The 18,635-nt window shown below is 29.5% G+C and overlaps 1 protein-coding gene across 1 annotated transcript in view; it reads left to right on the top strand.

Moving 5' to 3' along the window:
* The first annotated feature begins 4,826 nt into the window (after positions 1 to 4,826).
* The window catches only part of LOC105846455 (uncharacterized), a 38,529-nt gene continuing 24,720 nt past the window's right edge, over positions 4,827 to 18,635 (top strand). The window contains exon 1 of the mRNA XM_065817244.1: positions 4,827 to 4,981. Within this exon, the coding sequence (XP_065673316.1) occupies positions 4,895 to 4,981 (87 nt within the window). The 5' untranslated portion in view covers positions 4,827 to 4,894. The remainder of the gene's footprint in view (positions 4,982 to 18,635) is intronic.

Genomic DNA, 18,635 nt, shown 5'->3' with positions numbered 1-18,635 from the left:
GTATAGGTTATATATTAAATACTTGCCAAATATCGATAGTCCAGAATCAGTATTGTCTTGGGCATGCGGGTGTTTTTCTGGTTTAAGAACTTGTGGTTGTTGTAGTCACATTGCTAGCATTATACTTTATTTGTGTTGTGGAAAGTATTTAGAAAAACTTCCTAATCCAGGCTCAAGGCTTATGTTTTTTTTACAAAGTGAAAATGAATCAGAATGCGAATCTGAAAAAGAAACATTAAACATAAATGAAACTATGAAACGAGATATATCAACGAGTTTAATACAATCGAAAGCTAAATCTAACGTAGAATTGAATATAATTGATTCTGAATTAAGTATTTCACTATTGAATAAGAAATCTGCAAAAATAATTAATGAAACAAACTTTAGATCTTTTTCAAAGCATTTACCAAAATGGGGCGGCTGTATTTTGTTAAATAAAGATGATTTTAAAATGGATACAGATTATTTTTTGCTGTGTCAATTATACCGAAGTATTATCATTCAGAACACTTGCACAATTGATTATTTTTTGTTGGCTATTTGGTGCTCATCTTTATTGTCACAAAATATCATAAGTGTATTAGAAGAGAATAAAAAAGATATCAAAATATATAAGCACATACTCGATATACTTTCTCTCATTGAAACTTGTGAATGGGATAGAGTAAAAACTATATGGATTCTTCTTGTTATGAGACTAAAACCAAATGATTCTTTAACTTTCAGTACTCTTGATACAGAATGCAATGCGTTTATTCGTTTTTTAATACATTTTCAGACAATTCAGTTTAATTGTTCAACCTGTAACAAAACGATTTGTCCAAACATTAATGAGTTTATCTTAATTAAAAACGCAGAGAAAGTAACATATTTAAATATCAAGTTGAATGAATTGTGTAAAATCTGCTCTAATGATTCTACTGCAAAGTTTTTATTTCACCCATTTTGTTTATTTGTAGAGGTGTTCCAAGAAGATGAAGATGAACTAAATATAAATGATATCCCATTATCATTTATAATTGATAAACGTTGTTTCAATTTTATATGTTGCACAATATTTAATAATGAAACAAGCCACTATAGATCAATATTTTTATTAAATAGTGAATTTTATTTGGTAGATGATTTAAGCAATTCTATCATCAAAAAACTACCAAAAATGTATAATATAAAAACTATTTTTTATTATTTGGCTTAAATATATAAAATTACAATAATTTTTCTTGTTTTTTGATTTTTTTTTTTTTTTTAATTTTTGGCCAAAAAAATATTTTTACCAGATACCAGATTTACCAGAAAACTATGACGCCAAGCTGATCGGGTTTAGATTTTTTGGCTGGTAATCCGTAAGACACTAACAATACGTTGATGTAAAAATCTAAACACGATCGGCTTGGCGTGATTATGGGCCAAAAGGCATAAAAGTAGTACAGACTCCTTTTCTCCCAACGTTTAAAATGGGAAATAGAACAAAATAATTCTAACCTTGCGATAAGTCTACAATTCATAACATTACCAACCAAAATGGAAATGTTGTTTCTAAACATTTGCAATATTGAGGTGTTGTTAATGTTCTGAGTTTTTATTCATATCTTAGTAATTAATGATTGCAATAATTACATAATATTGTAGTAATAATGAGTAACAGTAAATTAACTCGTAAATGGACTAAAAAAGTGTTGGAGAAATCGATAACAGACGGAGCGGCTCGCTTAGTACCTGCATCATGGACAAAGAGTGAATGCTGGACACACTTCCGTTGCGTTGAAGTTGGGGATGAGGTTTGTAGCTATACTTACTGCATATAAAATTATTTAGTTTTATAAATATTTCAATAAATCAATAATCACCTGCATCTATCAGGCATTGCATATTGCACACAATGCCAAACTGAGCAGCATTCAGGTTTGATAATTAATTGAATATCAAATGCTAAATAGAGTCAATTGACCTTAGTTATAATACACTTTATTTGATTTTTGTATAACTGTGAGTAATCATGTTATGATCAACAGGTTGTCAAGGAGTTTGCCGTTTGTAAGCAGTGTGGATTATGGTTGTCAGTGCCAATTGGTCATACTACAACTTTACAAAGACATAATACATCACACATCAATAAGATCAGTTCAGAACCTGGACAATTAAAAATGACAAGCTTTTTACCTAAAAAGACAGAGGTTAATAAATATAGTTTGCGGATCTTGCTTTTTCCTATTTACTGTTTTAACTTTTCACTTGCTACCATTGATAGCAAAATATATTTGTTACAAGTTGTTAGCAATATTTTAGAAATACAATGTTTTTTGTAGTACAAAAAAAAAAGGCCATTATGTATTGCTATGTGTTTAATGTCTATTGTTTATTGCTTTATACAGGTTCCTAAACACATTTGTGAATATGCTCAACGTGCAGCCCTTTACATGATTGCAAAAGACATTCAGCCATTCTCGTGTGTTCAGGATGATGGGTTCCGTCACTTTGCTCAAACAATGATTGATATCGGATCAAAGTATGGATCAGTGAAACTTGAGGATATTATGTGTGATCGAACAACGCTGTCTAAGACACTACTACCAAAGTTCTACAACGAATGTGTTCGAAAGCTGAAAGACGAACTTGCTGGGGTTACTCATATCGCAATAACAACTGATCACTGGACCGATGACATTTTAAAATACTCTTATCAAACTTTTACAGCACATTACATTAACAGCAGTTATTGCCTTATAAGTAAGTGTGTTGGATTGTTTGAGTTTAGTGAGTCTGAGACTGGCATTGCCGTATAAGCAAAGACAACTGAAATACTTAAAAAACTTTTCCCTCAGACTATAAAAAGTGACAATTTGGTATTTGTGACTGATAATGGGAGTAATATGAAGTCGGCTTATTGCAACGATGTTAGACTTAGTTGTGCATGTCATAATCTTAATTTAGCTGTTGAAAAAGCTTTGAAATCCCCTGGTGCTAATTTAGTTCATGAAATGATCAAGACTTCAAAGGAAATGGTGGGCTACTTTAAACATAGTGGGAAAAACCAGGAACTAAATCACACTCTCAAACAGGATGTTGCGACTCGTTGGAACAGTCAATTTTTTCTTTTGCAATCACTGTCATGCCAGTTAGATCATGTCAAGTCAATTCTTGCTGATTCATAGCAGTTTGACAAACTTGAGCAACTGAACAACGTTAATGAAAAATTGTTGCATGACGTCGTAGAATTTTTGCATCTCTTTCACAAGGCTACTGTACAATTGTCACATGACAATGTGCCGACGTCCCCTGATGTATGGCCAATGCTTTTTTATCTTTGATCAGTCTGTAAGATCAATGGCTCAGACAGCGACAGTATGCGTGATTTGAAGGCAGTTTTTCTGTCCAGTTTGAATGAAAAGTATGTTATTCATCCTTTGCACAAGCTATCAACACTTATTGTTCCTTCTTACAAATACTTGTCTTTTGTCAACACAGACGATCGCAATTTAGTTTATTCAGAAATGCGTAGTATGGTGGACAAAATTATTTCTTCTTCACCAAATCAGGTGATACGAAAGGACTCAGGCAATACAGATATAGACAGCTTTAGTGAATGCAGTCATTCAGATCAGCTGCCTCCTGCATAGAAGAATAAAGCTGATCTTGAATCGTATGATTTGCTGGCAGACTTAAAAACAGTTGCCACTCCATTGTCAAACGCCGAAAGTAATGACACAAGACATGAACTTGAAAAATACTTGGCACTGCCCGTGACAGCGTGTGATGCATTGCAATTCTGGAAAGACAATGACCGTGAACATAAGCTTCCGACGATGGCATTGATTGGTAAAGTTGTTGGCTATTCCTGCTACAAGTACTGCCAGTGAAAGAGTGTTTTCAGTGTGTGGGGTGACGATGAGTGAGCGCAGGGCTCGCCTAAACCCAGAAACATTGGAAATGCTGATATTTCTCAAATACAACACGCAGCCGTGATTACTAGACTGACAGTAGGCTACTTAAGCTAGCGTTATCTGTGTTCAGAAATTTACTGCTTTAATGTTTTGTGCACTTTAACTGCAGCTATTAGCAACTGCATTGTTTTTTGAACTTTTGAAGTTGCAGTATAAAAGCATTGCAAATTATTATTATTCAAGTTATTTGCAATGCTTTAACTACCTAATATTACTTTAATTTATTTGTGTTTTATCATTGTGGATGTAAAGCTTTGTAACTAATAAAAAACAGTTGTGTTGATACCGAACCGAACCGAACCGAACCCGAACTGTGCTTAAGACCGAACTGAACCGAACTCGAACATTAGATATAACCGAACCGGACCCGAACTTTAAAAAAAGGGTTCGATTCCCATCTCTATTTTAAACACGCAACAGAAACCAAGCGTAATTTTTTTCTGAGTTGTGCAGTGTAGGATTACCAGCCGCTTAAAAACCGAAAACCCAGGCCTTATCCAAATATTCAGTGCATCAAATATAAATTTCTTAACATTGTTTTTGCAGCAATAATATTATCTAGTTATCTAATTGTTTTATTTATTTTTACATGTTTGTTTGCTTTTTTTTATTATTATTTTTTTTTAATGAAACTTTTCATGACTGTTTTTGTTTTTTTTAAATAAAATAAACTGTTCAAAGTATTTTGAATTTGATTCTTGAAAAACCGTTTAAATTAATTTAACAAGTAAAAATTTTAAAACGGGTTTCCGTTATTGGAAATTAAAACCTCAAGAAAAAATTTATTGTTTTGTTATGCCACTTTTATGAACAAAAAAATAGTTGCTTTTTTATCTCAGCGGTTTTTGTTTAACTAAAAAATGTAAAAAGCAAATGTTATTAAATATTTTAAATAGTATTTCTATTGAACAACTATTGCATTGCTATAAAATACTTTTCAATAATTAATGTCTCTTCATAACAATACTGGTTCTGTTACAGAGAAGATAAAATATGCAATTAATATTACAACATTAACTCCTGTTGGTACCAGAGTAAGTCGAATTTTGTTTGCGCAATATTTAACAAAGTGTTTAAATGTTTGTTTTTTATGTTTTATTAAAAACGAAATTTTTTGAAATTTTTTGTTTTTAATAAAACATAAAAAAGTTTTTGTTGAAATCAATCGAAAGAAGTTTTATATCGAAAAAAAATAATTTCGATTACTTCTAAACAGCCTTGGTTGAAAAAGTACTCTTTTTGTCACAGAAGGAAATTGACAAGTAGACAAAAAATAAAAAGACATAAATGGTGATGATTATGAAAAGCTACTTCTTAACTTTTATCAGTTGCGGTTAAAGATGTAGAGTTGTATGGACGTATGACTCTTCCAATAAGTTTTTGCTTGAGCCTCCTTGTGCTATGTAACCTTACTTCTTTGCTAACAAATTTTTTATTAAATCTCGTATTTATTAATCTTAAATTAATTTCTTGAAATTAATTTAAGATTAATTTCAAAATTATATGAAAATTAAACGTTTAAACCCTCTTTTTTACCCTGTATTAACATAAAATATATATTACATTTATATTACATATGATTACATTTTAAGATATGTTCTTTAATTTTCTTCACCAAAACTTAATAATAGATTTACCTGCTCAATATACCTTTTTTTAGTACAAATACTCTACAATACTTTTTTAAATGTAAAAACTCATATTTTTTTAATATCATTAATAAGATTAAGATAGTGGAAATGTTCACGATAAACTGTAAGCACGATAAACTGTAAGCACAATAAACTGTAAGCTATTAATTTATCTTGTTTAATCTCCAATAACTTAAATTATGCAGTTTTTTTAAAGATACTTACTGCTTAGATTGATTATGTAGCCCTTTCTTTGTTATCTATTATTGTCTCGCTCATACCTTGACCAATGTTGATAAAAATCCTGATTAGTAGTTTTGGCTTGATTAGTAGTTTCGACAGTTCAGTTCACTTAAGATTTATTCTTTTGTGACTGTTGATTTAGTAGAAGAAAATGTGTATTTTAGGTGTAATGCTTGCACCAGCTATTATTAAGTAGAACCTTTTAAAATCGGCGTTACTTATGTATAGTTCACAAAATGCTTCAATTACGTGAACGATGTTGAGAACCATTTGTATCGACAAGTTGCTGCAGCACACTGAGCCGCCGAGAGCTTTCATGACGCTCGGGACATAGCAGCAACTAGGCGCCCCTATAACATGCATAGTTTTAAATTAAAAGCATGTACAAAAATACAAATTAATGACTGTTTTTTTTATTTCTAATACTGTTAGTTAACATCCATATTTTCAAAAAATCCATCTGGATTAATAACACTTTTGCAACACATTCACTGGTTAGTATTAATAAACAGACTCAGTGAATTTAATATTGAAAAACTCTTTTTTTTTTCTTTTTTACAAGCTAAATTAGAATTAGAATGCATATAGATCGGACAATATGCTAAAGAATCTTTGAGAATAGTTGGTTGAAAAACCCTAAATTGTTTCCACAAGTAAAAAATGAAGGCTCTTTTAAACTATTAACATGCAAAATATTTTCCATAAAGTTGTCTTCTATTTCACAAGCTTTAATTTTTACCTGTTCTTGATCTTTCAACCAGAAGAATGAGAATCTTAAAAAAAAACAGTTTTTAAAGTTTTTAAACTTTAATTGTAAATGATAAGCAATTTTGTATTGTAGTATAAGGTCACTGCGTTCTTTGAGAATGTGAAAGCCTTGTTAGATTTTAATACACAAAGGTCACGCTCAATGCATGTTGAAACTAGATTGCATCCATTACAGTCGATGTCAACCATGGTGTTATTAATTAATTTTTGTGACAACTAACTTGCTTTTCTTTACACTTCTTGACGTCAAAATTCACAAGGCAATTGTGCAACCAATTTACAGCGCTGTCGATGTCAGTTTTTCATCGTTATAGGAAAATTCATTGACATCGATAACTCATAAAATCTTGCCATCATTGGCGTATAATTTGATATGTTTATAAATGCAGTTTGGTAAGTCATTGATGAAGAAAAAAATAGCAGTGATGCAAAAACTGATCCTTAAAGAACGCCACTCGTCAGCCTTTTTCACTCAAACGTTTATTCTAAAACAATTACTCATTGTTGTCCATTAGCTAACCAACTAGAAACACAGTTAAATAGCTGGCCTCAAATTTTATTGGCATCAATTTTACAAAGAAGTTGTTGTGTGACATTGCATTGAATGCTTTGGCAAAGTCATCTAAAATTATGTCAACTAGGTGCTCATGATAAACTGCTTTCGTTATAATGTTACGGGATTTAATCGCTTAAGTTTGTAAGCGATCTTTGTGTTGTACAAATCTATTTATTTTCTATATAGTTGAGACTTTGATATTAGATTGTGCACGGTGTTTTATAATCCAACCTAAAATAATTCTCTCCATCACCTTGCATGGTATAGGTGAGAGACACTCAAGCATTGACCATTTATAATTTTAAGTTATTTTTTCATAAGGATTAGAAATGTGTAAAAAATATACTTACTGAAATCTATCAAGTCTTATTTGTTAATAGTCAAGACTTTATTTCAATATATATGTAAAAATTATTTAAGTATAAACATTTATTGGGGATAACTGTAAGTGGAGGCCCATCTAATGTTTCAGCAAATTGAACAGTTCCTTTCGAAGATAACTTTTTATTGGAAATAACTCGAGATGCAATTTGTTTGGCTGTTTTGGCATCTTTTGCTGCTTAAGATTAAAGGGTTTTCGTGAATTTTAGTTGATAGGATTGGTTGAGCAAACCTTTTCATAAAAGGCTGAGGCATTAGCTGCAACTCACACTTGGTTTTTTCTTAATGACAGTTTGCTCTTCAAGAAGATATTTTACTTGCAGCTTTGAAAAACCAGTTTGGCAGATTTGGCAACAACACATCATACGTATCGTTTCAGGTCTCCCTTGTATTGATTTGAAATCAAAAGAAAAGGGGAATGCAACTTCATCTCGTTTTTGTTTCCTGCGCAATGCACGATTCACATAGTTTTTGTGGTACCCAAGAATCTCTGATATTGATCATGATCTTGTACAGTTGGCATATTCAATATGCTCGGAAAAAAGTAAGTTTTCTTAAACATTTTTCAGACAGAGCAAGCCCACAAACTTTTAATTTTCATCATGAATTTTTGCTTGATTTGGCCTGATGGAAATTCACATTTTTTTCACAAATTTATATTGGATAACAATCCACTTAACATGCTTACAAAATATTATATCACTTAACAATCCACTTAACATACTTACAAGCACTTAACATACTTAAAAAAATTATTAATTAAAACTATTAAAACAAAAAAAAAATTTACTTAATTTACAAGGAAACAATTGAATAATTCTTTCCTTACAAGAAAATAACTGTTTAAATTAATGATACTTAATGACAATTTAGAAGAGATCTTATTTGATAACACAGTCCAAAAACAGTTTTTATGATTTTCAAATTACTAATGTTCCCTTCATAAAATCTTTTTTTATCTTTTGATAGAGATTTTCTCTCTTTGTGCGTCTGCAATTATTTTTATCAAGTTTTTATAAATTATGTTTCAAAAAAACTCTGACTTGTAAAGATTAATATTCCTCGGACTGGACGTCCAAACTTACAGTGGTCAGTTATCTTACTTATTTTAAAAAAGTATACCTTAAAAAATGCTGCGATTTTAACGCTAAGAATAAGTCAAGTTAAACCACGCTTTAAATAGCAAATCAATATTTTTTTGGTATAAAAAAATAATAATGGTACATGTACCAGTTAAATAACTATAACAAAAATTGATGGAATTACATAGTAGAATCTCCAAAAGTCTTAAAAAGGGTTCTTCCAAAATCTCTTCAAAACTCTCTAAACTATTTATAAAGTTCTTTAATAAATCTTGTTTTTCTGCCAGACAGAAAATAGCATCAGTGGTTCCAATTTTTTATAATTCCAGAGAACAGTCTCTCTAATTAACGTCTAATTCTTTAAATATCGAATTTCTAATATCTCATCTAGAATTCAACAATTTACACTCTGGCAATAAACACGGATTTCGATTGTCTTGTTCTATAGCTGACTTGTTATAACAAAAAAGTTCTTTGTGCATTATATGGAAACAGTAAAGCAAGAGCTACTACTCTCGTCGTATTAAAAGCTTTTGATAAAGTTCGTAACTTAATCAAAAGCACCCTTTTCTCAATTAATAGATAAACTTGGTAAAATTTTTTCCCTAAGTCTTTGCTCATAACTGACTTCTTTTTTTTGTAGCCAATTTTGTAGCTTTTTGTCGATTTTTTTCGATTAAGTTTAATAATTTTAATAAAACATGGGTTCCATATTTGAAAAGCATTTTCTAATTTTCAGAATAAACTAGTTACACAATAACCATTTATTAAATTCTTGGAATTGATGGTAAGTGAATATATTTTTGTTTTCTTAGTCAAGTAAGTAAACAAGTAAGATTTGACCAACAAACTTTGATCTGATTTTCCGTAATAAGCAGTATCTTTCCTGGGCATACATCGGGCTGTTTTAAAAATGGTATGTCTTTGTTTGCCTTAACATTGATGGCCAGCCAATTTTAAAGGCTTTTTTGTAATTGACAAATTTTTTCCAAGAGTTAAGAAGATTTAAAATCATTCAATTCAATATTCTATCTTCATACAAATTTTTATCTGAAAATAAGATCTTATTTACCCGCAGAAATCTAGTAAGTAATTTTGAACGTGTAAAGAAAAAATGTTATAAAATCCAGTACCAAAACTGTTTTTTCTACAGTTTTTTTTAAGTTCTAGTCTAAAAATCAAAAAAAGCTGAAATAGTTTTATATTATCCGTAAAATGTAATGCATTTTATATCATCGTCATGCTTAGAAAGTAAAAGCCTTTTTTATCTATAAATACAGGTAGTTTTAAAACTATAGGAAAGTATATATAGTACTATAAAAAAAAACTAGATGCGTTATACGTTTTTAAATTTAATTTATCATGTTTGACCTTACCAAATGTCAACCTTAAATAATATCTGATGTCTCGAATATTATTTAAGGTTGACATTTGGTAAGACGCAATAGCATTACATATGGTGTGAAACAACAGTATTACATATGGTGTGACACAGCTAACAGCTTTACATCTAATTTTATGGTTAAATTAGTAACTTATTCGCGAATAAAAAATACATTTTGGAATGGTTAAATCATGCTTTTTTTAAATGATTTATGTCACCGCTTTTAATTTGCCTCAAATGGTGTTTAGTTCCGTATTTGAAAAAGTTAGCTAATGCCATCATGATTGCACATCTTTCTACGTTTAACTAGTACTTTGTTGTACTTGAGCTTAGTTTTTTTTCATTAGAGTGTGTGACCACAGTGGTGTGAAAAATATTAGAATAGTCTACAAATTTTACAGATTTCTCAGTTTAAAACATGTTTGTTTAAGTTTTTTTTAAATAGATACAAGTAAAAAAAGTATTTTTTATGTTAGGTTACGTTTTGCTACATTTAAATACGTTTGGAAAGTACAAAAAAAATCTGAGATTTTAACTAGTTTATTTTTTTTTAACAATAAGGTTTTACAATAAATTGTGTTGGCGTAAATTGCCTGTCAACCTAATTATATAATACTTGACAATTACAGAGTTTGTATGACTAATAAAAAATAAAATGTGGATTAGTCATAAAGAAGCCATTCATTTTTTAGATGATTGTCAAGAAGCTTAAACGTTTTTAGAGATAACGCTGATGCAATGTCATTAGGAAGAGAGTTCCATTTATTTATTACTCTTGGAGAAAAATGTGATATAAAAAATGTATATAAACTAAAAAAACAATCGTGAAGATTGTTTTTTTAGTTTATATACAGCACCATTTATAGACGTTGATTAGGTCTGCACGAAGTGGCCTGTATTTTACAGTTGTCATATTTAACACCAAAAATCTTTGTTTACACGGTAGATCATATAATCCATTGTTTCGTTTCGAAGCTCTTCTTAACATATTTTCTATTTGCCTTTTGTCTTTGAGAAGTCCATGGTTACAGATTGATCCACAGTATTCTAGGTGAGGGCGGGCTAGAGCTGAAAATAGTTTTTTGAAGGATAATAAATTTGGGTATGATGTAAATGTTCTTTTTATTATTCCTATTATTTGTGTGGCTTTGTTGACTTGAATAGTTGTGTGTTTGAAAAATTATAAGTTCGAATTTATGTAAACACCTAAATCTCTTTCGCAATTTGTGGGTTTAATGTTTACTTTTACATTTTTTTCTGGATCATGCATATTATAAGTATGGGATTTGTTGTTGTGTCCTAAGTGCTTTAGAGAACATTTATCAATGTTAAATTTCTTTCCGAATTTTTGAGACCATGTAACAAGAGCGTCAATGTCATTTATCTCGATTTTAAAAAAGCCTTTGACAGAGTTCCACATAAATTTCTTATTTCTAAACTTATAGCATATGGTATAAATGGATCAATACTATATTGGATTAAAAACTAATTCTTGCGCAGATTGAGTATTTTCAATAGAACGGAGGATTTTGGTATCGTCAGCGAAAAGAGCAGCTTTTGATTTGATTAATTCAGGGATATCGTTGACATACAAAATAAAAAGTAACGCTGAAAGGACGGAGCCTTGGAGAACTCCACTTTTAACGGATACCCAGTTTGAGTAATTACCATTAACAACAACTCTTTGTCTACGGTTTTTCAAAAAAATTTTAATCCAATATAGTATTGATCCATTTAAACCATAAGCTATAAATTTAGAAATAAGAAATTTATGTGGAACTTTGTCAAAGACTTTTTCAAAATCGAAATTAATGTTGCCGATGGAAATATTATTATCAAGTGATGATGTCCAATAATTAATTACAGTTATAAGGTTAGTTAAGTAGGAATGATCTGGACGAAATCCATATTGGTGTGGACTTAATAAGTTATTGTTAATCAGGTGTGTCATAATATGATTTTTTATAATTTTTTTGAAGATTTTAATTGAAGTACAAGTCATACTGATAGGTCTATAATTAAGTGCTTTTGAAATGTCTCCTTTTTTGAATATAGGTGTAATTATTGCGTCTTTCCATATTCGGGGTATTGATCCACTCTCAAGGGTTTTGTTAAAAATAGTAGATAGATGTTTAAACATTTGAAAGCAAGTTTTCTTAAATATTATTGGGTGTAATGCATCAGGGCCTAGTGATTTAGATGAGTTTAGTCTTTTGAGGTATGTTTTGATAATTTCTGGACTTAGATCAATATTGTTTGTTAGTGGATTTACATTTTTACATGTTATATCAAATGATGGTATTGCTGTTATTTTTTTATTTGAAAAAGTATTAACAAAAAAACAATGATGAGCTTTATCTATATCAGTAGTTGAAACAATATTATTGTACTGGATGTCAGGAATGCTTTTTTGTTTTTCTTTTTTGATTTGACGTACGAGTAAAATGCTTTATGATGTCTCGAGCCTGTTTTTTTTCAAATTCAATAATTGCTTTTCTGCACGCTGCTTTTGTTTTGTTTCGTGAAATGCGGTACTCATTATATGTTTCTTTATTTCTGTTCAATATATATTGACGATATTTCTCTCGTTTAAGTTTAAGTTCATTGATTATTTGAAAGTCAATCCATTTTGAGCGTTTTATATTTTTAAAGTTAGATTTTGGTATATTATTGTTGATACTAGTTTTAAGTTTATTAAAAAAGATACTCCATATTTGGTCAGAGTTGGATGTTAGACAGAGTTTAATATTTGTAAGGTTTTCATTAGTTTTGTCGTAGTTCTTTTTTGTGTATAAATGTTTTGTATGGTATGGCGGATTATTTGTAATAGATTCAATCGGCAAAGTAAAGTAGAGTAGTTGATGATGACTTTTGCCAATGGGTGCTAGATGAGTTAAAAAGGAAATCATGTTTTCATCCGAAGTAAATAAAAGGTCAATTGTAGAAGGATTTTGATTTTGTCTGATGTGTGTTGCTTTTGAAATATGTTGGGTTAAAAAAGAATCGCGAATATTTTCGGTAAAATTAATTGATTTAGAAGCAACTGTAAAAGATTGTTTTGGATTTTGTCAGCTGATGTCTGGGTAGATAAAATCTCCAATAGTAAGAATGTTTGGATATTTGTTTGAAAGTTTGGCAATGTGCTGATTTATGCAGTTAGTGTTTTCATTGTTACTATTTGGTGATCTGTAATATAAACTTAATAATAACTTAGAAGTTTTCGTTGTAGTTTCACAACTGAGCGATTCAGATGAAAATATATCTAGGCTTATTAAGGATGACTTTAGTTTGCTATGTATAAATATTGCTAAACCTCTTTGATAAGAACTATTGCTGTGATTTGCATGTTGTAAGTAATTTTCAATAGCAAACTCGAGATCATTAACTTCAATTTTTTTTATTTTTAGTCAGAGTTTCTGTTAAAAAATTAAGTTTGGGTTTCAGATTGTTTGCAATTTGTTTGAGCTCTTCGCGTTTATTTAATAGGGAGTCGATGTTTGTGTATATAGCTTTGACGGATTTAATTTCAGTAATTTTTTTAATGGTTTGAAAATTAATCCAATTTTTTATATTTTTAAAATATTTTTTGTTTACTAAAATTGAGTTTGATGACTTCTTTGCGCCTATTGCACCATCAATAGAGTGAGTTTGGTTTATTTTCTAGGAGTATTTGGTTTTTTTTATGTTTTTCTTTTCGGCGAGTGTCATATCTGGATTAAAGAAGACATGTGTACATTTTATGTTCTTGCGTAATTCCCTAGTGGCAAGTAAAATTTTATTGCGTTCGCAGTTTTCAGGAAGTACAGCAATAATGGGCGGAGGAGTTTTTGAGTCTTTTTTGTTTTTTAATCTTATTATTTTAATAGATTTTTTATTGCCATAACCAATTTCCTCAAATATCTGGTCAATTATTTTTTTATCGTCGTTGTTTTTTTCAAGTTCATTTAAATTATTTGATTCCGGAATTCCAAAAGCGATAATGTTCTTTTCACGCTTTTTTTTCTCTTCCTGATCAGATAACTTAGTTTTGGTATTTGAGTTTACAACAATAGCTTTTTCTGCAGATTTATATTTGTTATAAAGATTTGACCAAAACGTAGCTGAACTATTTTCGGTTTCTTTTTTCGATTCTAATAATTCAATTCTTTTTATAAGACTTTGAATAATTTCATTTTGATCGCGTTTAATATCGGATAGTTGCGAACAGCTAAGTTTACCTTGCTTAATCGTGAATATTGTGATGACGTCGCACAGTGAATTAAATAAAGGTGTGTTTCTGACCAAAAATCGATAACTTTTTTGTTAGTAAAAATGGAGATTTGAAATTTTGCACAAATGTAAAGTAGTATATGACGCTTCTTCTTCTGATGAAATACTTTTTATAAGAATTTTTTGTAATACAAAATTAAAAATAAAAAATAAAAATCAAAAACTTCAAAAAAAATTTTTATTTACACTTTAACATAATACTTTACAAATGTATGAAAATACCTTAAAGTTATAAGAAACGACAAAAATACTTAAAATACTTACTTACTAATTATAGAAATATTTAAAACAGTTTCTTAATAACAATTTTTAAATAGTTGTTCTTATGAAATAATGTATAGGTATATTAAAGGTACTATATCATAACTACATAGGGACTTTCAGTTCCTGAAATCAGTTTGTTGACTTTCAAAAGCTGCAGAGTATCTTCATCAAGTTCTTGCACATTTTTGTTATACGATTTTCTAATGCTGGTGATGTACGGATTTCATCCACTCCAGTGATTTCAGCTGAGCAGCTTTCATTGTAAAAAAATCTTCTAGCAGTATTACCATCATTTTTATCAATGATTAACCCTAACTCACGAAAACGTTTCTGCACAAAGATCTTTTTCTCTTGCTTTAGCCGTTTCTCTTCTTCACTTGTGGCTGCCAATGTTTCTTTTCTTCACTTGTGGCTGCCCATGTTTCTTTTCTTCACTTGTGGCTGCCCATGTTTGGAAAGAAAAGGTTGTAAGAAATATGTAATATCATTTCGATACAACAAATCCAGACATGTAATGTAGACAATCCGTATTGATACGAATTTTTTTTTTTAGGCCTAGAAGCCACTTTGGTCAAACCGTTCATTTGCTGTGGAGTAGCTCCACATATTGTAAATGTAGACCCAGAAGGCGTATCCGTTAATGCCTGAGCCACTTTTCCATCTATCATTGTTAGAAAAATTTCATGTTATACTTGTACACTTTATCGTTTTTATTAATTATAGACGGCCGCAAAGAGTTTATTTGGCTTTTTATTTCATCTACAATGGCTTTAGTTATCTCAGAAGTCTCTTTGCAAAATTCTATACATATAGGTCGACAAAAACGAACAGATAAAGGTGCCGGATTTTGCCAAACAACTGCGCCAGTTACTTTATCAATTAATTTGATGGGCACCAAAGAACTAATAAACAAACTTGCATCAAAAATAAATTCAGATTCCACTGGAAGTTTCTGCTTGTATTGGCTTTGGCCAGAGGAACCATTACAGCCCCATTTCCTATATAAAAGTATTCAATACTGTACACGGAATCTATGATCAAAATTCTAGCTTCGGTGTGATCCAATAAATCTTGCAGTTCCAGAATTTTCCCATGTGTGTTTGTAATTTCTATTACAGAAGATGGTGGATAGCAGGTCTGTTTAATTTCTTGAATTTTACAATATGGTGGAAATATGGAACTGTTTCGTTCATTTGTCACCTTCCTCATGTACAAATATTGTGCTTTTGTTAAATCTAAATCAATAAACACGCTTCTTCATCCGTTAGCACATTTTTCTGGCTTGCGTTTTCCATAAAACTCCATATTAAGTTTTATTTTGTCTTTATCAGCAATCCTTAATGATTCCACAAGTTTTGCTTCTGCTTCTTCTCCTATTGAACGCAACGTCTGAAGATATGTATTAAAGATTTGCTCGAATCCATATTCCTTAAGTTACATGGAATTTTTCTTTTTTTGCTGGATTCTGACGATTCTCCATAAGACACGCACCGTCTTCCGCGTTTTTCAAAAGAAGTAGATGGCCTGGAGTCGGCAATTGCCTCTTCTGAGTTAGGTAAAGATACACAATATTCAGAATCCAACTTATCACTGTTCTTAGATAAAAAAAAAGCTTCCTTTTTCCGTGACGCTTGTATCCATCGTTTATTGTACGACGGAACAATGTGTCTTTGTATATGAAATGATGAAAATGAATTGATGAAACCCAAGTCGGCCTCAGAAAATTGATAATTTTCTTTTAAAATTGTTGACAGTGCCTCAACTGTCCTTTCTTCATCAATATAGGAAAGCAATAATTTACATTTCAAACACTTAAAAGTTGTTATTTTAACAAGTTACAAAAGTAACGTACATAATATTCAATATTCAAACGTGTCGGTTTAATTTCCACTGTGAATTTGTTTTACTGATATAAATGTTTCAACTCTTTATATATTGGCAATGTACATTCACCACAAAATGAGTGCAGAAATACAAGAATGCCATGGTATCAATTAAAAATTGATAATAAATTAAAAAACATATACCAAAATAAATTAAAAAACATATACCAAGGTATTGTTATTAAAGAACAAAATTTGAAACCACGATAAAAAGCGGTTTTCTGTTTTTTTTACTTTTATCACTTTTTTCCCGATAATTTCGGAAACCGCACGTATCCGAAAGGTATCCGCACGTATCCGCAGTTGATTTTGATAAATCAATTATATAGAAACCTAAGCTACAAATCAATTATAAAAAAAATGCGTGGGTAAGCGTGGGTGACTGCCCAAATTATCGGTGAACTTTAAGATTTTTTTATTTTCTGGCTCATTTTATAGTTCAATTAATTATTAGTAAACAAAACCATATAATCAAAAATATGAATTTGTTCTAAAATCTCCATAAGATGATGCTTTTAATTTAAATGTATAACACTTATTCATAAAAGGTTTTCTAGAAAATAACTTTTAAAGTGATGAAGCAAATGAGTTTCAATTGAAGATTTACAAAAATATGTAACAGTTGGGCTTCAAAAATTATCTTTTTACATAAAATTTGCTGAAATCTCTACATTATAGTAAAGATTAACTATTAAAATATTAAAAAAAATTAAAATAATTAATTTAAATAATTAATAAAATTATAATTTCTGCAAAAAATTGAAATTTGAAGTGAAATTGAAATTTGAGCAAAAAACATTCATAGTACGTTTTTGAAGTACTATTTTCCACTGTGCGCCGTGTCGATATTATGAAACTAATAATAAATAAATAATAATAATGTAAAATATCAAAATAATAACGGGAATTATAATAACAATAATAGTAAAATAAAATTTACAATTTAATAAATCTCAAAGAAAAAACAGTATTTATTATATTATATTTATTATATTATATAAATTTTATAAAGAAACAAAAAAATAGACTAAAAAAAACAACATTTTTTTAATTTTTGGGCAAGTTTTCATGATTTAAATACTTTTTATACAGTATGATTTGGTGGTGATTTTTTATTTTTATTATTTTGACATGTTTTATTCTTACTAAGTTTGTGAAAAAGTTTGTGCATACCAAGCAGCAGAAAAACACTTGTTCTTCTTTTTATTTTGAACATATGATATATGATATGATATATCCATTTTCTTACTCTTTTTTTTTAATTTTTAGTAAATTTATATTTTACAACTACAATGTAACAAATAACTATTCAAAAATAACATATTGATGGTAGAGAAATATAAAAAATATAATATCGCGAGCATAAAGTCTAAAATATACAAATTTGTAATAAATGTGTAAATTTTTGTCTTACCCCATCAGGTTTTCTTTTTTCGGAACCAAGCAAGTAGCCACTGCTAAATAATTAATAGGCCAAATACCTCTATTAGGCTAAGATTCGCCAAAATTTGTTAAGGAGTAACACAAACTCTTGTTTAGAGCAAATCAAGTTAAATAATATTACTTTATTGCAAAATCTTTTATGGGCTAGAAGTTCACCAGATGTAAATTCAATTTATTTCTGATGAATTTAATGAAATAATCTTATCAATTTTGCTTTAAATAGTTTTTAAAAAATAATAATGTATATGATTCAAAATTTATTTATTGTACAATTTTTAAATTTTGGCCATATGCATATCAATGTATAGGCTATGACCTATAGCCTAAGGCCAAAAATTAAAAATTGTACTCCAAAAAGTGTTCAAAAGTTTTATTAGAACTAAAAGGTGCATTAATTAATGTTTGATTTAAACAATATAAAAAATTTACAAATTATTTTTCATGAAACCATCGTTTTATGTTTTTTAATAGTTGATTCTAATATTTTTCCCACTACTGTACAAGAGTTTGCTTTCTTTCCCAAAAATGCATCAAAAGTTTTTAATGGTTGCAAAATGAATGAAACATGTTTAGTGCAAGAGGCCTTACATTAGCAAATTATTTCTTAAAAAGTATTCACTTTATTTGTAGTTACATTTTTATTTAAACTATTTAATTTATTTGTAATTACATTATTATTTAAACTAAGCGATTAGTTAGTACTTTTGCGTATTTTTAATTACGTCAGTGGATTTTTGCATGAGCTAACAGTTATTTTCTCTATTATAAAAAAAAGATTTCATTG

This window comes from Hydra vulgaris, chromosome 14 (genome assembly GCF_038396675.1).
Source record: "Hydra vulgaris chromosome 14, alternate assembly HydraT2T_AEP".
Classification (NCBI taxonomy): Eukaryota; Metazoa; Cnidaria; class Hydrozoa; order Anthoathecata; family Hydridae; genus Hydra; species Hydra vulgaris.
The sequence above is the reverse complement of the archived record's forward strand: the minus strand, read 5'-3'. Positions and strand labels throughout refer to the sequence as shown.